We start from the raw sequence: 23,509 nt of genomic DNA on the forward strand, positions 1-23,509 counted from the left end.
GACATATGTGGATTCACAGATGCTGGCGTAAGGCCATATCAGAGATTAAAAACAAGTGGATACAAATAAACCAGGCTATCCGCCACAGTTTAGCAAACATTAATTTTAATCAGACCTAGGTCTGGGCAGATTTCTTGAGATGCATTAGCATCACATCTTCCTTTTAATATCGCCCTATGTATTCACATAAAAAGGAGGCATCTGCTAGGTCAATACTGTTCACGAAAGCCCAGAAGTTTGTAAACTCACTCCTGAGACGCAGGCCAAGCATACACTAACCTGAGAATTAAAGCTGCTGTCATTCGGAAAAGAGAAGATATTTTCTCTCCTTGACTCATGTAGTTTACATTCAACTCATGTAGTCAGTGACTTTTCTTCTTGGATTGCTAGTATTTGTGTGCCTTTGTAAATCTGCCCCGTGCACTAGCCCAGAAGGCCCCAAGCTGGGCCTTACTCTTGATCTCATGCATAAACAAATGACCTTAATAACATGATTATGTGTGTGGCTACTGATTTACCTTAAGTTAACAATGATTAAACTCAGTCTTTGAAGTAAACACAGGAAAAAAACTAGTCACTCATATCATTAGTATAACCATTTTATTAACAAAAGGAACCCATGGGGTTCAAACAAGAGTACAAAATACAATCTTTATTTTCCCCTTGGTTAAATTATTATTCTTTAATAAAAATTTTAAAAAGCTAGTGAATTTACCAAAAACACAACCTTTGCCTACTGAGTTTCTTATTGTGCAAAACAAAGACACAGAAAGTAAAGTTCTGCCCATGGAAGGAAAGACCGGTGTGTGCCAAAGGATGCACACTTTGAATCTCAAGCTTTGTGCATCAGAAAAAAAATCCTAAGGGCACTTTTCATTTTTCCCAAACTAAACGAGAGCAAAAGGGGACTAAACAGGCAAGTGTTAGCAGCTAAAAGTCTTATCTTCATTCTCAGGGTTTCTGATGTAGTTTTCTACATTCACGTTATCCTGGCTATAAGCTTCGGGTCAGACAGACCCCTATAAAGTTATGTCTTTGAGCTCTTCTTGTCAATGCCACTGTTAGCTCTGCTTCACTTTCACGGGGGGCTTCATGATTTCTCTAACCAACCTGACTGCAGTGGCTTTTCTACAGGGAGCCAACCTGTTCTGTGCCTCTCTTCCCACACTGCCACCTTCTTTCCCTTTGTTTTGGTTTCAAGATGGACCATGTCTTGACATAGCATGTAAACTACGGTCTGGAAGCCAAAAGACGGCTCATCATCTTTTCTACGGCAAAGATAAAAAGTTTAGACAGTATTTGAACAACCATAACTGTTTACAGACACACAACAAAAAGAAAAAAAAAAAAAGCAACAACAAATCTTTAAAAGACCAAAACAAGAAATAAGGTTCTGTGGTAGTTCCCACACTACAATTACTGGCAATTAATACCATTTGGCATTGTAGACAATGGCTTACAATGAAATACATGTGTTTGACACTAAAATGACCACAGAAGAGAGAGGTATGCTCAGAGGGGACAAGTTCTCATTTACCTAATATTGGTACAAAAGTCCCTGAACAAATGGCCCACTGACTTTTGAATACAAAACTTAACTCTAGAAGGATACCTCTAAGAGAACAAGGTGACTGAAAGATCGATCCATCGTCCTGATGGACGCAGCACAACATTCTGCCTGGGAAGCACCAGGGTTTCTAGAGTAAACCCTTAGGATTTGGCAGTCCAGGTCTCAACTGTGACATCTCCCTCCCACCTGGTATCAGAAATGTTCTCAGCTCATGGGACCATCAGACTGTAGAGATTGAGGGTGTGACCCTGTACAGGAGGGAGGAGGCTGGTAAAGACACGGCTGACCAACACAGTCCTGTAGGTCTGAATATCCTGAGGCTCAATGGCAACAAAATATTGCACCAAACAAGTTTTTCAAAGAAATCACAGTTGAAATGAAGTTACTAACGAACTAGAATAAGAATGTACAACACAGCAATCGCCGTCCACCCACTGAAGCCTCTTTACAGGGACCAAGTTCACGCGTGCTCCTGTCCTCTTTTGATTTGGGATTTCTTTTAAGAGCTTAGGTGTTCATATTTATTTCTATTTAATGCTGAGCTCATGGAATTTTTCCTTGATCTAGTTTCAGATCAAGTGACAGGCTGAGAGGAGTCTAAGTGCATACAGCAGAAGCTCCAGAGGTCAATCAGGCCTGGGCTTTTGAAAGCAGGTCCGACAAAGCCACTAGAGGTAGGATAAGAAAACACTCTGTTTTGTGTAGGTATCGGGTATCCTAAAGATGTCAGGCCTACCCTTCTTTTTTTTTTTTTCTAATATTCCCTAGGTAAATAAGGGATGAGGAAAATCAAACATATATCCTGCAGAAGTTCTTAAAGGTGTAAGAAGTACAGGCTTTCACAACACACTTTCATGCGAGAACTCTTTTTCCTTTTGATATGGGAAGTTTTTAAGGAATTCCTTCTAGGCTTCCTAACACAGTAGAACCAATTTCCAAAGTACATTTTAACCTCCCCACGAAAGAGTGGAAACATTGTCACTTCATCAGGTCTCACATGACCCCTGAATCCAGAAAGGATACTTTCAAAGACCTCCATCCTTGCTCTGGTAACATAAGAAATCATGAAGACCCCAAAACATGGGGACCTCAATTGCATTGAAATTAGACCACCTCCTCATTCACACTCACTCCAAGGCTGTCTTGTCCCCTACATAAAATCTTCCTACCAAGTCCCTAAGTTCCCAACTGTGTGTGAGCCCTGGTCAGAGCATACACCAGCAACATTCCAATTCCTTAAGACTCCTCTCTCCAACAGTGTGGGCATTCTTTCACTTCCTCTCCCACCACCAGGACTTCCAGTTTTTCAACTCATGTTTCCACCCACTTTTAAACGGGACAAGTGACCCCACCCTATAAACTTTTTTAACCATCCTACTGGCCTATTAAAATGTTCTCATATTCTTTCATTTCTGTCACCTTCAGATTTGAAGTTCATTGATATTCTGAAGTTAACTTTCTCTCCTATAGCAAGGCAGGTGAAAGAACCAATATTCGATGTAAGTAACAACACAGTGAATTCTGGAGTCTGTTCAGAGAATGAAGGAAACAGGCTGGGACTCTTGGGCATCCCCAGGATGTGGATCAACCTGCAGAGACAAAAGAGCGAGGTGATGGCTACAGCACTGTCGTTCTCCTACCTACTTCTAATTACATGATAGCTGTAAGGCTGGGTTGCTCAAAACCTGTCATTAAGTCTTCCTCTGGCTGCTGAGTTATCTTCCATGGCTAAATAAAACATCTTCAAGGCAATCCACAATACTGCACATGCATGCCAGAGATCACAAGCAACACACCAGAAGATGTGCTAAGTGGTTGGTTGTGATAATCTATCAACACTGTAAGAACAAGTTTATGCATATACCCTACCAATTATGAGTCAGCGACAGCACATTAATGAATGGAGCAAGTGATTGTCCGCAGACAGCATGACGAATCTAATTTTCTTTACCTCTGAGTAAAGAGGTGGAGGCTGGAACCGGAATTCTTGTATGCAGGCGAACATAGAGTAGCAGGTCTCTCCCTCACAGTCTGGGGGCTGAGGGTACGGAGGAATGTGTCGGGAGAATTCTTCTTCTGATACCACATCTGCATAATTTGGTGGTGCTGAAACAGAAATGGAGTTTGAGCTAAGAAATCCATGCAACAATCAATTTGTGTTTTCTCACCTCTGACAAAAACAAGAGATTGAGCCAAACTGAAGACACTGTGGCCATGACAAGATGTGGTTCCCTTGATACACAGCTACTAATACTGATTATCCTACTTTCAATTAGATTCCGTTTTTTTTGTGATCTACATATTACAATCAAAGCACACAAATACCTATGAGATGTAGCTATAGAAAATATATAACAGTCTATACTTTTATTTTAAGCATTTCTCATTGCTATGATATGATAAGTTAGCCTTAGGACATGTCCATTTTACTCCTGGGTTTGTCATTAGCTTTGTGTAAACATTCAAGGTTCCTTTTCCAGGAATGTTACATAAGTTTTCGCAGTATAAGACTGCAGGGTAGTTGTGATGGTTTGTCCTCACTGTCAACCTGACTGGATTTAGAATTACCTAAGACACCGGCCATGTCTATGACAGCGCTTCCGAGACTGAACTGCAGAAGAACCACTTGGATGTGACAGGGTTCCAGACTCAGCGAAGAGGGCCGGGGCACCCTGGGCACCAGCACTGACCTCTCTGCTTCCAGACCATGGCTGCAATGTGAGCAGCTGCCTCACACTCCTGCAGCCCCAGCTAAAACTGTGCGCACCGCCTTACTAGTCTGTACCTTGAAACTGTAAGTAAACCCTTCTTCCTTTTAGTGCCTGCTTTTCAGGCATTTGGGCACAGCCCGAAGAACACCAATGCGGTGGGGACAGCTGACACGTGAACCCATTTCTGTCATGCTCCGTTATCAGCTAGTCTCATTTAAAACTTCACAGAGAAAGACTTGGATGTTTTACCTTCCGGCTGCTCTGGCAGTGCCAGCGCCAACCAGCTCATGTCCATACTGAACTGGCTTGCAACACTGCTGTTTCTGCGGCCAAAGCCACTGTACGGAATCGTACCAATAACCAAGGGCAGCTCCAGCATCAATTTTTTAGCACCAGGAATGTGAATGTATACCTAATACGTATAAGAGGAAAAAGCATGTGTGAGGGAGAGAAAGGCACAGACTTAGGGCAAACCTCATGGGAACTAAGCCAATTCATCTTCCTTTTCATAGAACAAGTGCTTTTGTCTCCCACCAAGCCACCATGAGGACAAATGTAATGTGTCCTGAACAAACAAAATGAAGACTTCACCATCTACAGGACAACCTTGTGACAGGGAAATGTGGCCTTCACCTGTTTCACTGTAAGTTGGCATGACTTGTAACAAGCCTGGAAAGTAAAATCTAGGTTTCAGTGTAACAAACGCTCCTCACATTACCTAAATCCTTTTAAGGTTACTGCATTAAACCCTCCAGGTAGATAGAGATTTTTAACAGTAAGGCCAATCTTCATATACCAATAAATGGTAGCAATGCTAACATTTTCCAGAGTATTGATGGAATAACTGGAGATATTATTTGCAATCATGTGGCTTTCTGCTCTCGGTTTTATGCATTTTAATTATTCAAGAAGCTCTGCGTACAGCTAAGGAGTAGTCCACTCTGATAATGCAGCAATCCAGAATGGATGGAGTGACAGGTGGAATCTTCAGCATCTTCCCATTCCATGTGTCCGTACTCCCAGAACCAATGTGGTTTCCTCGGACATTGGCAACCCTGTGCCGGACTGTCTTTGTCTTTCCACTAGCCAAATATGTCTGGGTTTGGAATATGGCTGCCTTAGGAACAATCAGACGAGATGAACAATTCTCTATTTCTGCATATATGGGAATAGCTTCTCCTAAAGAAAGAAGAGAAATGAGATGGATTCGGGGATGCTTCATAAAATCAAAGCATCAGTGAAGACTGCAACAGCCCAACACTACTGAAGCCCTGGCTGGAAGCTTCCATGGGAAGTCTTAGGGAGAGGAATAGACGTTCAGTGCAGAAGGTGACATTTTATACCAATTGCACTATTCACTTTTCCAATGTAAAAAGACAATAACAGTGTTACCTCAAGGTATATAAATAAGCAGTATGTATAAATGAAGACAAGGCATACAGAGAAATGATGCAGTAGGAGTCTAAGCACAGAGCTTACGAGGAAGCAGCGAGGGTCCATGGAATGAAAACCTGCCCATCAGTGAGCAAAGTGCTTGCTTCTCAGGATGAGGCAGGCAAGCCAGTCACAATACTACACAGCTATAGTCTTGCTCTCCCAGAGCTCTGTACTTTCTTTTGTAACGTTAAGATAAGTTCCAGCCTTTCCCCACTCTCCTGAGTTTCCTTCTCTTAGAAAGCAACAAGCTTACAGTCAGAAAAAGACAGGAGTTTTGTTAGGGCCTATTATACATACCCTTAAAATATGTAAATGTTAATTACTTATATTTTAAAGTACAGTGTACTTCAAAGATTACAAAACTTACTGTTTTAAATTGCTTAAATTATCTAGTGAAATCAATGAGCTTTCCATCTGGACTTTTTCACATGTGTTACTTACCATTACAGTAGCCCTTTCTTTCAATTTTGACACTCAGTGACACGGGGCCAGAAGTGAAAATCCAACAGCCAACCATTTTTTCTTGCGTTTTCAGCATAGGAGTCTTGAAAGTTGTAAACAAAAGGACTTTAGTTAAACCACTGACGAGAACTTATATTCTCTTAAGTAATTTTTATAAAGAAATATCTATGTTTCACATTCTCATGTATGAAATACATGTATGTATGAAACCATTTCCCTCTTAGGGAACCTAGTGTGAAGTTTCAGCTTCCAACTAATGACATCACCCTACTTTATCCTGAAGTTATTGTGTTTCTAGGAAATGACACAACATCCTTTAGAAAAGTGAGCCAGGGTCCTATTCCTACTGTAAATGTTACAGAACTGTCACTGTGTGTGTGGTGGGTGTGGTGAGGCATCGGTACAAGGGTGCGTGCAGGTGTTCACATCCAGGCCAGGGCATGCAGGAGGCAGAGGAAAACGCTCAGAGTCTCCCCCCCATTTTCTTTCCTTGTTTGCAAGGTCTCTCAGTTAATGCGGGCTGGTAGCCTGTCCGTGACCCCCTGGGATCCACCGTCTTCATGCCCAAATTCTGGGGCTATCGGCATGTATGACCCCACCCCCAGCTTCTGCACGGGAGCTGGGGATTTGAACTCAGGTTTTCTTACTTTCACAGTAAGCACTCTTACCCCCGAGCCTTCTTATTAGCATGAAAGCATTGGGTTTTAAGACAATGTAAAGATCGGAAGAAAGGAGGAACGATATAGAAACCGATAATCAGAATGTCACACAGCGTGGCAGATGCTTCATGGGATAAGAAAATCATCGTTTTGTTTTCTACAGAGTTCATGTCAGACAGGAATCTGAAGGGTTCTTGGACTAGTGTGCAGCCACACGCCCGATGTCAGCAGATCCTCCCTATTACAGACTCTAGTCTTCAAAGACAGAAGAACACTCGGGTGGAGCTTAAATGATCTGTTTGCAAAAGCAAAAGCTGTCTGTAAAATACCATGGCTGGTCATCTTTTATTTTTCACTTATTTTAGAAATTACAGTAAAAAGGTCAAGTGTCTGTTTTTGACAAAAACAAAACAAAACAAAAACACCTCAAGAAGTGATTTCCCATGAAAACCCTGGCAATTTTAGGAAAAGTTTAAAAATTCTACATAAGTTTAAAAATATAAGCTACTAATGTCACCAGTTTTCCAAACGGGATTTAAGGAGCTATTTAAGTGTGCCTGTGCCAGGGAGCAGGGTACTGGCTAATCATGCAAGCAGGGCCTTATCTGTTATCTTAAAGGGAACATTTACTCTACTTCTTGTGAAAATAAGAACTAAAAACTTTTAGCTGTTGGCTTTTCCCTTGTCTTTAAATTTTTTAGTTAGAAAAAGAAACATCTATTACTAAAAACACATCTTTGCCACATCAGTGTCACAATGGGAAGTTTAAATTATCTCAGTATTATCTATGAAGTAAAAAATAACACCATTCATTCATATTTAAATGAAGATGCATTTGGTCTCTAGCAGCTTTCATGAAAGTAGAAGGTATAATTTTATATTATTTTGATAATATGGGTGCAGATAAAAGAATGTAGCTCATTAGTTCCCATCTTGCCTATTCTGTTGTTCCTTATAGCCTGATCCTACTTACAGCCTACAGTATTCCTGATGATTATTAGAAGTTCAATGCCTTAATGTGGCCAAATCTGTCATAAGGAAACGGTGAGGGAAAGGACCGCAGTGGCAGCTGCACACACTTACTTAATGTTAGAAAATGACATGCAGAATGGAAGGATACATAGCATAATGGCCTGGGCTTCAATAACAGGCTGAGTGTGATTAGTACTCTTTCGTAATTACTGCTCCTCAACCTGCTATTATTGGAGTTTAGAATACCACAGTCCTGCGAATGCGGCCATGCTGGTGAGCAGTAACCCACGTCTGCTGTGCATTATTGTTATTAAGGCTCATTAATGCATTTCAAGCCTGTGTAACTTTTTGGCAAAAGCAGCTCTGAACAGCAGGGGCATAATCAATAGTATTAACACACACAATTTGTAATTTGCCCAACCTAGAATCATATCTTTATAGTGAACGCCTATGGGTTACATCCAGTTCTCCGAGCCAGCAGACGGTGACAGTGCAGATCATCACTACCCTGAGAAAATACAGTCATCACTATTGAGAGGGAGGGACAGGGCAAGGGAGAGCTCACCAGTAAGGGTGGTGTGTTGACATCCACGTGACTGACAACCTGGAGCTCTCTTCTTACACTCTGATCTGGTACTTGGGGTCGTTCCAAAACAGCCCTCACACAGTACTGAATACTCCCATACTTCCCAGTAAACGATGTTGCCAAAGGTCTGAAATAAACCAAAGATACCGATTTATGAGCTTATTTTCAGCTACACCAAGCCAGGAAAAGCATGCATTAACATGTGGGTTATGGTTGAAAAAAAAAAAAAAGAAGTATAGGGAGGGTTACACAGGATTAGCACACACTTCAGCATTGGGGAACACCAGGGTGCTTACACAATGGACACAGGCAGGGACAGGACATGGAAAACTTAGAGCGGCACTCACTCAGATGGAAGTTGAAAGCGAAAGGGAAACTCGTGCTTTCCAGGTTGTAATAAAGTGATGCCATCACCTGAAAGAGATCATATCGTATCTTAACTAAGGTCAACATTAAATCAAGAGGGTTATTTTTTTTCCCTTTTTTTCAATCTAAGCCATATTTTTTTAAAGGTGGTTTTTCTGGCAGTACACTCCACAAGTTCATTAAACAGATTGGGAGAATTAAATTTAAATTTGTCTTTTACCAAGAAACACACACACACACACACACCCATTCTATCCACAAGATGATCAGTTATGCATTTAACATCAAGTGTTATCTAGGGCCAAGAGTTCCAATACACATGTACAGTGCATAAACACATGCAGTGTGTATTCTTATGTACAGACACATGCACACACATGGATGTTACCCTGTCTATACTAACATGAGATGTGGACATTAAATTGTCCCTAAAACTAATTGATGAGTTACATTTCATTGGCTACACTACAATAATCATATTACGCGTTCTTTGGACAGAGATAGAAAGCTTGGGAACGGTATTAGTAATAGTTATAAATAAGACAGCCAAAGCAGCAAGAGGCAGCTCTTCACCTTTAGCTCTACTGAGATTGACGGGGTTTCTCGGAGGTAAGAGTAGAATTTTCAAGGCATGGCATGGTTCCTTCCCCTTTCTTGTTAGCATCATTCACCTTCATGTAGAGGCTGCTTACTGAGCAAAGGTCAAAGTACACAGATGGATGGTGTTAAGACCAGAGGCACCACCGGCACCCATGAAAAACGCCCACCGTCTGTCTGTTTAACGTGGATCCAAAGTGGACCCTGCAGCTTCCGCTCTCCTCAGTGGCTCTCTGTGGTGCATGGCCAACTTTCCTCCACTTCGGTGGAGGAAGCAAGGTGAGAAAAGATGGCAGACAACTTGGTCTGGCTTTTGTCTTGTTACCTGAATTTATGTTTCTACTTTATGTGATCAGAACCACTAAGAAGGTGGGTTTCTTTGGTTTATTTAATTACCAACATCACAGTATCTCAATGCTGTAGTTTCAGAAAATAAGAATGCATTATTGGCCCAACGGTGGTCTCCTAAATCTCTCTCTCTCTTTTCTTTTATTTTTTTAATTTATTTATTCCCAATCATAGGCCTGTCCCTCCTTTCCTCCCACCCTTCTTTCCTCTTCCCCCTATTCCCTCTCCTCTACCCCTCTAAAAAGGGGAGCTCCCCCCCCAGCAACCCACTCCAGTACATCAAGTCACTGAGTGCACCCTCTATCTCAGTGGCCTGGCAAGGCAGCCCTGCAGGGGAAGGGATCGAAAATCAGGCAACAGAGTCCTTGACAGAGACAGCCCCTGTTCTCCTTACTAGGGAACCCACATGAAGACCAAGCTGCCCATCAGGTGCATATGTACAGGGGGCCTAGATCCAGTCCATGCATGGTCCTTGATTGGTGCTTCAGTCTCCACAAGCCCACCCTCGCTGGGCCCAGGTTAATTGGCTCTGTTGGTCTCTTTGTAGAGTTCCTGTCCCCTCCAGGTCCCTCTATCATTACCCCTACTCTTTACAGGTTTCCTGCATGCTGCCAAGTGTTTGGCTGTGAGTCTCAGCATTTGTTTCTATCCACTGCTCTACTTTTCAATACCCACTACATTAAGGGGAAACAAGGAACATGGGTCCACTTTGCATAGAAAGACATCCCAGGCAGAGGACCTGAAGGCAAGGTGAACAGTAACTAGTCAGGAGGACATGGGGTCAGATTAAGTAGTATGATACAGCATGTGTCCCAGAGACTCCCACTATGCAGAAATGACCCCACAAGCCTCAGGAGGGTCCCGGCAGAGCTGTAGGACTGGAGTCAGGGGATATTTCTGCACCTCAACTTTCCAAGGGGCTCAGGCACTTGAGGAAATGGATAAACGCTATAATATCTGGAAAAATGTTTCTTTCTCTTTTCAAGTTCTAGGTTTAATTAAAAATATTCACAGAGGTACAACGTGGCCATTTCTGCTTCTGCTTTGTGGCTCATAAGTTCCACTTTGCCCACTGAGGACTACAAATGCCACAGGAAGCTGCTTCATTCACTAAAGGACTTCTATCCAGAGCACTTAATGAAAGTTTGTCATGAGCCCTGGGATCTAGAGATGGGGTGGGAAGGAGTGGAATGGGTATAAGGTCCTTGTAAGGTCACTCTGGTGGGTGTCTTGAAGCCAACTCTCTGCTTTGGTCTCTGGGTCTTTCTATCCCAGTCTTTTCACAAAGACACGAAGCAGCTCAGCCACACTGAACTGCTTCAATAAGAATAGTAATTTTAAAGAGTTTTCTGGTAAGATCCCAGCATTACATTTCCTAGGAGTCAACAGTAAAAAACAAACAAACAAACAAACAAACACCCTCCTCAGGTCACTGAATGGTAGCTAGTTTATGGAGTAAACGACCCTGAAAATCTGTGTCAAGTTGCTAAGTTCTTCCAAGTTGTTGGTACAGCGATGTTCCCTACCCCCTTATCTAAAAGCTGGCTTTAAGTAAACTGTAACTACTGATAACACATTCTAAGAAAATGGAAGCTGCCTAGACGTAGAAATTCTGTCTCATTAGAACAAGGCAACATCTTATTGTGAATAAAAAAACAAAAACAAAAACAAAAACAAAAAAAAAAGCCTATCCAGACTTTACCAAAGCGATCCTGATTTCTCATCCCAGGTTCAATGCTTCTAATTTTGCTTCTAGTTTCTTGGTGGGTATGGTCTCAGAGTCTGACTCTTTGACATAAAAGCTGTTTACATCTCTCTTCCATGGCCTTCCCTCCAGCCAGCCATCTTTAACTCCCTGTTGGCTATAATCACTGAGAGAAAAAGACTCCACAGGGAGGAAAGGACACCCTGGTGGTAGGAGCTGTCACCTGCCACACCCCTTTATCCAAAAGACAGCTTCTGCTGGGTACATACTTGAGGATATAGCTGTGGACATTGTACTTCTCCACAGGAGGATAAGATACAGTAAGTAGTAAGCTTAAGGCATTTGACAGGTACAAGTTGGTGAGGCAGACAGGTAAAAGTTTACAGTAGTTTCCACTGAGAGAAGACTGACTCACTTGTTACTAGCATCTTCATGACGAAACACAATCAGTTCTATGTACCTAGCACTTAACCCAACATACATATGCACAGGCACTTTTGGGCAAGTCAGAGTGAACAGGAAGGGGTAACTCATTAATGCCCAAATCGTCCTTGTCTCCAAAGGCCTTTCTGAAAGGCAAGAGGAAGAGGAGGTACAGGAAGAGATGACTTAGTAAGATGCTGGCTCCCCAGACAGGGAACATTCCTCTTTAACTACCCAAGTACCACTTCCCTCTCCTTTCTGCAAATCGTCGCGGACAGAGTCGTCTAGGGTCAGGATAGGAAGGAGTAGAGGGCCATCAAACCCTGGAGACCACAGAATGGAACCAACCCCACGGGTGGTCGTTCCACCTTCTACGCCTCCAGGTCAGGAAGGACCTAGAACCCAGACAGTCTAATCGCGGGTTCCCATGGCAACGGCTCACTTCTCTCCCAGGTTGCCAGAAGATCCCAGGAGGCTAGGTGCAAAGGCACAGCCCCAGACAAGGGGTCTGGCCTCTCCAAGAAGCCAGGTAGGGCCACAGGCTTGGCCTCCCGCCCTGCACCCGTGACAGTACCGATGAGTCCTCTTCCAGAAGCTTCCCTCAGTGCCACCCGCCCCCACCCCTGGAGGCGCGCCCCCTCCCTTGTCCTCCCTGGGAATCTCCCAGGCTCACCAGCAGGGGCCTGGAGCAGACTCAAGCGCAGGTTCAAGTACTCCACCACCGAGGAGGCGGCGGGGGCGGCGCCACCGGTGCAGACCCTGGCCCCAGCGCTCTGGCCCCAGGCAGAGGTGGCACGGCCCTGGGCCTCCAGACGCAGCCCGCGCAGGGCCACGGGCTCGGCCGCCTCGAGCAGCACGTGCCCGGCCACCGTCTCGCCACTGGAGTAGCAGCCCTTGCTCTCATCTTCGAACACCAGCCCCAGACTCTTGACACGGCCCCGGGGACCATCGGCCGTCGCCTCGCCTCCCATCCCGCCGGGCGATGCTGCTCCGCCACCGAGATCGGCAGTGGCCCCGGGACCGGGTAGCCAGCTCCGCGGCGCTGCTGTCACCCAGGGCCACCGCGGCCGCAGCGCCCAGCCGGGTGAAACACCCGCACCGGGGCCCTGTCTCTTTAACACACCCCGCTGGGACTGGGAAGGGGCCGACACGACCCGCCTACTGCGCGCTCCCATAGGCCAGCTGGGCAACATGCTTATTTCTCACTGGCTGTGCGTGGGCACTCAGTCATTTCATTGGCAGCCCCACACGGGGCTGAGCAGGACGGTGGTGCGTGATCAGGAGGGCTTCACCAATCAGGAGACACCAGAGTGCACGTGCACAGGCCGGTTATTGGTGGGGGCAAGGCACGGTCCTGGGCCACGGACCAATGGTGATGCAGTGCGCCCATGTGGACAGAGGATGGGGAAACAATATCTGTCAGGGAGGGGGCGGAACCCGGCTCGCGGGCGCTCCGGTGTCAGCTGTTGCTATGGTTACAGTGGGGCGGGCTTCCAAGCTCAGAGAGGCTAGAGCACAAACCTTTTGAGTTAGGACTCACACTTGAACTTGTGGCTGCAGCAGGCCCGGTGTTAGAGATGACTTCGGCAGCACGCCCAGCGAAGGGTTTCCCGGAGAAGGGAGCTCGGCAGTCTGGCCTCAGGCCGGCCGCCCTGGAACTTTAAAGCAGCTCTCAGAATCCGCTCACTTCCAGGATTCTGAGCCTCACCTCTCTGGGTGTCCGAATTCCTGCACTAGGTGAGCGCTGAAGTCTAGGAAGAATGCTGCGGTTCCAAATGCCTTTGCCCTGGGAAGGTCTGCTCCAGGCTTAGTCTCTGACTCTACATAAGGTCGTGGTTTTAAAACAACGACTGCCACTTTCCGGTGCTGGTGTAAACAGGACTCGGGATGGACTGGAAAAATGCTACTACATTTGATAGTTGCTCGTCATGTAGTTGTGCGATTGCAAAGTGTGCAAATATTATGTCTGGAAAGAAAGAGATATGCTTTAACACACAAGTGTCCCACCCAAAAGGGGAGTTCCTTTGCAGTCTAGGATAGTTAGATCAGTTGGCCATCATTTTGTAATCTTTTACAGCCTTTTGTTAAAATTCTAAGTATGTAAGCTGTTATCAAGGGCTATAATTGAAAATTGAAACTGAAAGCTTTTTCTTTCCCCATATGTATTTTTTTCCCAAGGGTTTTAGAGAATTTCTACTGCTCTCTTTTGAGTTTAGATTATCAATACTGAACTTTTTATTGTATTTGAACAATATTTTTAAATAATTCTTGAAGAAGTCCATACATGCATGCAGTGATTTTACTCATCTTCTACGCCATTCTCCCCCTAACTCCTTCCAAATCCACACCCAGGCCTACATGTTAGTTTCATGTCCTCTTTTCAAATTTTTGATTTAAATTAACATTTTATTTGCTATTGTTACTCAGAGTCTAATCTGTGCTGCTCGTGTGCTCATACATACATCGGTCATCCCTCGAGCATGGCTGACCTACAGGGAGACACACCCTTAATGAAGACTGATGCTAATAAGGCTTGAGGGTGGTCAAAAACTCTTTATGAGCTCTCAAAGAAAGTGGAAGGGGCCATGGATCCAGCCCTGCTTAGTATCCCGAAATACCCTTGGGTTTTTTGCTCACTGTGTCTGTAATGGTCCCTGCTTACTTTCCTTCCCAGTGCAACTTGATCTTAAACATGCATTTGCTTTGGTGGGACAGAGACTTTGTTCTCGTGCATTGATTTTTAACCGTTAGTATCTGATCCAGAAACGTGTGTTGCCACACTGAGTGATGAAGCACAACCATGCAGTATCACTGTCTCTGAAATACACGACTAGAGTCACGCCTCTTACCGGGCGTCCACCGGCTCCAGGAAGATGTTCTCTTCCAAGTTAAGTGTGTCCAGGGAAGAGGGGAGAGGGCAATGAAATTCACAGAATGATACGAGGACAGAATTGCAGACGTGGTATCCTGTGCTATCAGAGACCAGGCTCTCTCTGTCAGCTTCTTTTGTTTATTTGGTTTTCAAGTTTCGAGAGCCAACCTGAGATCTTTTGCAAACGAAGCAAGCATTCTCTCACTAAGCTACATCTCCAACCTTTAGGTTTTGCAAGCAGGGTTTCTCTACGGAGATCTGGGTAGGCTGGAAGTCCAGACCCTCCTGCCTCTGTCTCCTAAGCGGTGGCATTCATAAACACAAACCGTTGCATGAGCAATGATTTCAGACTGTAGGCAGCAGGAGGTGTGAGCCACAGCAGTTTAACAAATATATTTCCTGGGGCTGGTGAGGTGACTCAGCAGGTCAAGGCACTTGCTGCCACGCTGGGCAATCTGAGTTTGAGCCTTAGGGCCTAGAGGTTAGAAGGAGAGAATTATTCCTACAAGTTGTCCTCTGCCCTCGACATGAATACATGAATACACATGAACACACACACACACACACACACACACACACACACACACACACACACCTTTAGATCTAATTGGTTTTCCACATATAAAGCATGGTGTCTGGAGCTAGACACAAATGCTGGGCATCCTCCTCTGTTCCTTATAGTTTGAGGCAGGACCTTGCATTGGACCTGGGCTTCCCAGTTCTACAAGACTGGCTGGCCAGAAATCTCCAGGAATCAATCCCCTTGTCTTTACCTCCTTGGTGTTAGGATCGTGGGCATGTACTACTCTGCTCAGATTTGTACATTTCTGGATATATACTTGTGTTGGTTATTTGTATTATCTGGGTTTGGGTTTGGTTAGCCATGTCTATAGAGATCTATTTCTCGTAGACTTTCTAGATTTTTGGAATGTCACGTTGAAGTACCTGCTTAATGTTCTTTTGATATCATTGGTATCTGTTGTAATGTCCACTCTCTCTGAACTTAAAGTTTTACTTTGGGTCTCTTTTTCTTTTGCTTATTTTGACTAATGGTTTGTTTTTCAAAGAACCAGCCCTCAAGTTTCATGGATCCTTTGCATTGTTTTCTATTTTATTATGTCCTGTCTTGATTTGTATTATTTCTCCCCAGGTATTAATTTTGGGTTTGGCTTGTTCTTGTTTTGCTAGAACATTGAGGAGCTCCATTCTCTTACGTATTTGAAATACTTTTGATTTTTTTTTTAACTTATCCTTAATGTTCCAGTGAGTTGTGTATTTATTTTCATTTCAAAATTCTACAAGTTTTGAGTTTATTTTCTCATTCCTTTAACAGCCCATTGATCATTCAGAGTATAATACTTTGTCTTGAACATTTTGTGTATATTTTTAAGTTTCTTTTGCTGCTAATATTTAATTTTATCCCATTACTATGTAATGATGTGCAAGACATTATTTCAGTATTTTTTATTGTGTTAAGAAAAGAGGTAGGTAAGCAGTGGTTCCGGTTCTCTGTTTCCCTTCATCTGAGAGTGGTTTTACTTGCTACTGTCGCTGGTGATGTTTTTTGTTTTAATTTTTATTTTTTTAATGTTAGTTACAGTTTGTTAACTTTGTATCCCTGCTGTATCCTGCTCCCTCTTTCCCTCCCAATCTGACCCTCCCTCCCTCATCTCCTCTCTGCCCCCTTCCAAGTCCACTGATAGGGGAGAACCTCCTCCCCTTTCATCTGATACTGGTTTATCAAGTATCTTCAGGACTGGCTGCAAAGTCCTCCTCTGTGGCCTAGCAGGGTAGCTCCTCCATCGGGGGGAGGGCAGGGAAGGAGATCAAAGAACATTCCATTGAGTTCATGTCAGAAAAAGTCCCTATTCCCCTTATTAGGGTACCGACTTGGATACTGAGCTACCTAGGGCTACATCTGAGCAGAGGGTTTAGGTTACATTCATACATGGTCCTTGGTTGGAGAAACAGTCTCAGAAAAGACCCCTGTGCCCAAATACATTTGGTCCTTGTGGAGCTCCTGTCCTCTCCGGGTCATATTATCTACCCCCCCCCTTTTATGATTCCCTGCACTCTGCCGAAGGTTTGGTTATGAGTCTTAGTATCTGCTTTGATACACTGCTAGGTAGAGTCTTTCAGAGGCCCTCAGTGGTAGGCTCCTGTCCTGTTTCTTGTTTTCTCCTACATCCAATGTCCATCCCATTTGTCTAAGTGAGGATTGATCATCGTACCCTGGGTCCTCTTTCTTGTTTATCTTCTTTAGTTCTATATGAGTGAGTATATACCATTTGTGTCTTTCTGCTTTTGGGATACCTCACTCAGGATTATCGTTTCTAGGTCCCACCATTTGCTGATGATGTTTTGACTGAAGATAGAGTTTTAGGTTGGCAGGTACCTCAACACTATGTGAATGCTTCCTAGTGTTTTCTGAGGAACTTGATTTCTAGTAAAAAATCATCAACCTTTTAACTGGCTTCCCTTAGTAATTTTTTTCTACTTTCAGATTTTTTCTTTATCATTAGTTTTCATCAAATTTGATTTTAATGTCACCTGTTCTTTTAATCTATAGTTTGGAATTCACTTTTATTCTTAGTGATGTGTATTTATGTTTTATCAAATTGTATTTTCTACAGTTATATCTTCCATCATTTTTATGCTTTGTAATCTTTTTTCTTCCTTTTGGGATTCAACACCAGGAGGTTATTCCTGTTTGACATTGCCTGACAAGTCTCTATACTGAGTTTTTTTTTTTTCTAATATTTTTCTTTGTTGTAAAGATTTGAGAAGTCCTATTTTCTATTTTTGTGATCACTGACTCATTGCTCTGATATATGATATTGTGGTCTATTGAGTCAATAGAATGTCTGTATTTTTCTTGCTGTTGTTTTATAACCTTTATTTTCATTTTATATATATATTTTATATATATATATATTCATTATATATATATATATATATATATTTCATTTTATATATATATATATATATATATATATATATATAAAATGAAAATAAAGGTTATAAAACACCAAATACCACATATATATATATGTGGGTGTCTTACCTTCCTAATGGCTGTGCACCACTTGCATACAGGGTGCCTGTAGAGGTCAGTAAGGATATTACATCCCCTGGAACTGGAGTTAAAGACTGTCATGGGATGCCATATAGATGCTGACAATCAAACGTAGGTCCTCTGGAAAATCAGCCAGTGGTTTAAGCATTGAGACATCTCTCTAGTCCAAATAGAGTGACTTAAATTTCAAATGTTTTACTTTTACACTCTAAAGTAATCACTTTAAGTAGTATCTATGTTTTTAGTAAAAACATCTCCCCTTTCATTGCTAGAATGTCAACCATTGTCACATCTAACCTGGGTATGGTCTAGTCTTTCAAATAATTTCTGTATCACAGATATTCCAAGGCAGATTTATAATTTTTTTGTAATATTGAATACTATTATACTTTGGGTCCTGTTAAATCTCCTGGAGAATGTCAGTGATTTTAATTTTTCATGCAAAAAGTCCAGGCATGTTCAGACTGCAGGTTCTGTTGCACCTTGTGTAGGCGAGGCCATCTCAGCTCAGCTCTCGGTAAACTTTGTATTCTTCCTGTGGGTCTGTCTGCACAGCTCAGGGTGCATCCGGCATTTTTGCCGGGTCATGCATGGGTCACACACAGATTTGGAGTTCCCCCTTTTTTGTTTTCCCTCTTAATGTTTCTATGTCTGTTTTGGTTTCATTTCTGTTGTGGTGGTAAAATACCCAGACACAGAGCAACTCAATGGAGAAGGAGTACATTTTGGTTCACAGTTATAAGTTTCAGTGTGTTACTGTGGGGCCGTAAGGCAGCGGGAACTAAAACAGTCACATCATATCCACCGTCAAGAGCAGAGAGATGACTGTATCTTTGCTTAGCGTTCAGGTAATTTTCTCTATTTGAATATGGTTCATGGCCCAACCTATAAAATGGTGCGGCCCACATTCAAGGTGAATCTTCCTATCTCAATTAACCTAACAACAGCAACAAAAACCTTGGATGTCCAAAGGTCAAGCTGATCTACTTCTGTCTTAGTTACTGTTAACACTTCTGTGAAGACACATTTTGAGTAAGATGGCACTTACAAAAGAAATCATTGAACTCGGGGCTTGCTTTCAGTGTTCTCGCTCAAACCACCACATTCTGGCCCTTGAATTCTATAGGCTTGCAGCCATGTAATACTGCAAAATGCATTTGATCTACATTCAAATGGCCCCATAGTCTTTCACAGCCCTAAGACTGGTTAAAAATTCAAAGTCCATGTCTCTTACGAGACTCAAGGAAATCTCTTAACTTTAAACTCATATAAAAGCAAAAGCAAAAAGAAAATTACATACTTCCAACATACCATGAAAGAGAATATACATTATCATTCCAAAAGGGAGGAAAGGAAGCATATTGAACAAATACTGGACCGAAGCAAGACTGAAACCCATTAGGACAAACTCAAAATTCTGCCTCTTCCACTCTCCTGTTACAGACCCACAGTGTTTCTGATACTGGAAGGTACTCTGCAGGCAACTGAAGGAGAAAAGCAATTATCAATATCTCCCAGCTACAAACCGTGCTGCCTGCAACGGTGACCTGCCTGAAAGATTTACTGGTGCGATAGTGGCACGAATGGTATGGGGCCAACCAATCACTTTCTAATTAGGTTTAAGGACCACTTCATGAGATGGCACCCATGCCTGACACTGAATGGCCAACGACCAGAGACTACATAGATAATGAACCTAGGGGAAAACCCAATACTATTCTCGTAAAGGAACGAAACACTAAAATAGCTCCTAACGACGTGCTGCTATACCTGCAGGTCAGTGATTCACTCAGTCCTCAGCAGAGATGCCTCTTGAAGTAGATGAAAATGACACAGAGACCTGCAACTGGGCAATGCGTAAGAGTGAGAGACCTTGAAGCAGGAGAACTAAATGGAATGTCTTCATTCAACTGTTTACCCTCAGGGCTCAAGGAAGTAGGTGGAAGAGGAAGCAGAAACATTTTAAGAGCCAAAGGTGATGGATAAATCCAAGGAAGCAGTGTCTTATATAAGACACAACAGGACTGATGCATGTATGAATGCAGAGACCATGGCAGCATGCACAAGGCCTGTACAGGTTCAGTTCAAACAGGGTACCATCCCTGAGGGGGGAAGTAGACATAAGCTCTCATCCATAATTAAGAAGCAATGTATACTTTTTACCTTCTGGCAAAGGGAAAATCAGTTTTCTTCAATGGAGTGTCATTTGGTATAAGTGAGTATAAAGAGTAAACACACCTTGGGGCAGGGTCCATGGCCAGGAGTAAGGATGTGAGGAGGATTGGGGATGAATTGGAGGAGAAAGAAAAAAAATGATCAGAAAATGTTGCATGAAGTTTTTGAAAAACAGTTAAAAATAAAAACAAACAAACATTCTTTCTGGATACATTATTTTGCATATATTAATTTCCCTGGTTATCTGAATGAAAGAAGATTTTTCTCTGAGGTTTTTCCTTCGCTTGAGCTTTGAGACTCCCATGATAAGAACATCTTTGGTTAGTTAGGAGATGAAAGAGAAAAAAAAAAAAAGTCCTTGACAGAAATCACTCTTGTTAGTACCTAATCTTCAGGGTTTTTTCAAGATGCTCCAAACCATTGATATTACTGCCAGTGCTCAGATAATTGTTTCTTTGTTGTCTGAGAAATTTGTACATGCATATAATGTGTTTTGATCAAATTAACCTCTTTCTTTTTTTTCAGCCCCTCCCATCCTCTTCACCACTCTCCTCACTTCAACTTTGATGTTCTTTTATTTTAAACCCAATGAGTTAAGTCAGTGTTGCTAATATGTGTATGAGTGTGAGCATGAGTAGCCAATCAGGGACTATGGTATAATTTTATCTAGCTTGATCTTGTGCAACTGCTGTGCATTCAGTCACAGATGGACTGAGCTCATGTGTTCAATAGCCCTGTCATGACCCTGAACCACGGCTTTGGTTATAGCCATTTCCTCTGGCTGTTCTGTCTCTCCACTCCTCTTGCACAATGATCTCCGAGCAGTGAGAGGAAAGCATTAGTGAGAGGGAGCCCACTAGATGTCCCATTTAGTGTTGAGTACTGCACAGTCTCTCATTGTCCCCAAATTTTCCAGTTGTGGTTTCTATACTGATTACAATCTACTGCAAAAGGAGACACTCTGATGGTGTTGAAAGGTACATGGGTATAAAGATAAGTTTATATCTTATGAGTTTTTTTTTTAAATATGTATTCATTTAGCAGAATACTCTATGGCCTATGACCTAGCCAACCATGGGCCTTTGGCCCAATTATCCAGTACCAGGTATGAGTTTTGTCTTGTGGAGCGATCTTTAAATCCAATTATAAAGTGTTTGGTTACTTTCATGATGTTTATGGCATTCTTTGCATCAGTGGGCATATCTTGCTAGGCAGTCATTGTAGCACGGAGGACTCACAGTTAGGTAAGACTGTTGAAAACTTTTTTTTTTTTTACCATGGCAATAAGCACAGCACTATATAAGTTAGCCAGTAGGAATGAAGCTTCTAGGTCACTCCCAGCTTTATTTCTCCATGCCTGTTGGCTCAACTCTTTGGTCATTTTAGCAATAGGGTCTTACCATTAGGTTCTGGTACATAACCAAGTGGAATGGCACTATCCTGTAGTGTTTTGGGGGCTCCATGGGAGCTCACTGACAAAGGTGTTACCCTGGACCTGGGCCAGGGCTTTTTTCCTTTGAGAGCCTCTGTTGTCTGGGAGAGGCATTGTCCCTCATTCCATTATAGGACAATTCCATTTAAACTATTTTTATATATGTGTGTGTGTCAGGACATAGCAGGAGGCTTACATATGATATTTTCAACTGCTTTTAGTGGTATTCATCCCTCTCCATTCCCCTCCCACCCGCAACACCACTAAGGAGCCTTTCTTCTCCATTCCCTTTGGTCTTTCATGCCACCTGCTTTCTGTCAGTTGTAATGTCTTGGAGAAATGTGCTGTAGTGTTTTGTCTCCATACTGTTTGTACCAGAAGTCCCAGTTTATTTTTACTGATCCTTCGGGTCTAACACAGGTAACCAATTTCCTGCATAAGTGTCAGTGCTAGTCATTTTTAGACAGTGCATCTACTCATCTTAATTTAACTTGCATGATTGTAGATCTTACTTATGAAACTCTCTCTATATATATTCTTAAATGTTTAAAAATTACAGGCGACATGAATTCCTGTCTCATAATCTCACATTTGGAAATAATGTTTACAAGGTAATTATTTCTAGAATCAAGAAAACAAACTAACCTTTATGAGACACCCATTGTACCACAAACATGATTCTCAGTAGTCACCCCATCCAGTGACTACCATCCCAGTGGCACTTAAGAGAAACTCTGTGAGTTTTGACAGTGAAATTCAAAGTTGTATACAGGAAGCTCAAAGCAATAGACCATATGTCTTCCTTCCACAGCCAAGAAGCGGTAGAGTCAAGACAAAAACTCAAAAATTCTGTGCCCTCTTTTTTTTTTTTTTACTGTACCTTATTCAAAGTTAAAGAGGAAAGAAAAAGGAAGGAGAAATTTAAAGAAGAAAGATGGTGCCTGGAGAGGTGTCTCAGTGATTAAGAGCACTGGACAACTACTCTGCCAGAAGTTCCACATTTGATGCCCAGCGCCCACAAGGTGGTTTACAACCGGATAGGTAACTCCAGTCCAAGAAGATCCAATGCTCCCTTTATGGCTTCTTCTGACACTGCTCGCACATGGTGCACAGGATCTTATGCAGACAAGACATTCACATACATAAAATTAAAACAAATATCTATAAAGAATAAGGAAGGTAAGTTTATTTTCATAATTAAGATGAAGGGTTGCTGACAGAGCTCCTGTGGCTCTCTCGGGCACCATGGCTGGATGGGTACTGTTAGCCCGGGAATGCTGCAAACGGGAACCCCTGCCCTCTAAATAGTTAGCGCTATGCTAGGGCACCCTGTGTATTCATGTGGGTGGGTTCCCCTCCATCCTCTCCCAGAGATGACTTGTGGAAGCAAGGAGGAAAAACTAAAAACTAACTTCCTTACTTGAAAGGGAATATAAATCCAGAGAGTTAGGAAAATGAAGCCACTTGAGAATGATGAAACAAAACAACCGATATAGCCCCCTAAAAATCCACAATCCTGCAGAAAAATTTTATTCTGATCCTCCCATTTTCATGGGGTGTTGAGGATTAACATAAGGGCAAAGGATTATTTTGCTAGAAGTACATTAATCTGAGCAGCAGTAAGGCCCTGCCTTATTTCATGGGTCACACATACACAATGCAGCTGTATTGCAATTACAGAAAGCGTCAGAAGGAAGAAAGCATTTCCACGAGTAAGCGGACAGAAGATGACATTGACACTAACACTGAACAAGAAAATACAAAATTAAGACGTTCACAGTAAGTAACATGTAAAGGTCTCCAAAATATAATTAGATCAACATTGAATGCAATCAATAGAAAAAGTTCATCTTTACCAAACCTTATTTGTTCTAGGTGATTGCCCTTCAATATTCATTTCCCCCCAGGAGGGTCTTCCCTAATAAAAATTGCCACCTAGAAAATGGCTCTACTCTTGGTTCACAACACACCTGAAAAGTATTGAGTAGCCCACACATAATTCTAATTAAATTAAAGAATGAAGTTATTATGAAAATGATGGAATGATGGAGAGATGATAACAGCTTTAAGTAGTTATTTTATGAATGACTAAGAATTAAGATCCTGTGTCCCAGTGGA

At 42.5% G+C, this 23,509-nt stretch overlaps 1 protein-coding gene and 1 long non-coding RNA gene across 2 annotated transcripts in view; one reads left to right on the plus strand and one right to left on the minus strand.

Annotated features, from left to right (window-relative positions):
- Window positions 1-581: 581 nt before the first annotated feature.
- Window positions 582-12,927, minus strand: Arrdc4 (arrestin domain containing 4). The gene is made up of 8 exons (XM_055623571.1): window positions 12,510-12,927; window positions 8,745-8,811; window positions 8,377-8,524; window positions 6,160-6,262; window positions 5,204-5,460; window positions 4,531-4,693; window positions 3,522-3,676; window positions 582-3,159 (listed from the first exon to the last, which is right to left on the minus strand). Exons 1-8 carry the CDS (start codon window positions 12,805-12,807, stop codon window positions 3,103-3,105), a joined length of 1,248 nt encoding a protein of 415 aa, XP_055479546.1. The 5' UTR covers window positions 12,808-12,927; the 3' UTR covers window positions 582-3,102.
- Window positions 12,928-13,407: 480 nt separating this feature from the next.
- LOC129688597 (uncharacterized) overlaps window positions 13,408-23,509 on the plus strand; it is an 89,836-nt gene continuing 79,734 nt past the window's right edge. Inside the window, exon 1 of the long non-coding RNA XR_008721972.1 lies at window positions 13,408-13,573. This is a non-coding gene — a long non-coding RNA (uncharacterized LOC129688597). The remainder of the gene's footprint in view (window positions 13,574-23,509) is intronic.

Source organism: Psammomys obesus, unplaced genomic scaffold (genome assembly GCF_907164565.1).
Source record: "Psammomys obesus unplaced genomic scaffold, mPsaObe1.curated_primary_1811, whole genome shotgun sequence".
Taxonomy (NCBI): domain Eukaryota; kingdom Metazoa; phylum Chordata; class Mammalia; order Rodentia; family Muridae; genus Psammomys; species Psammomys obesus.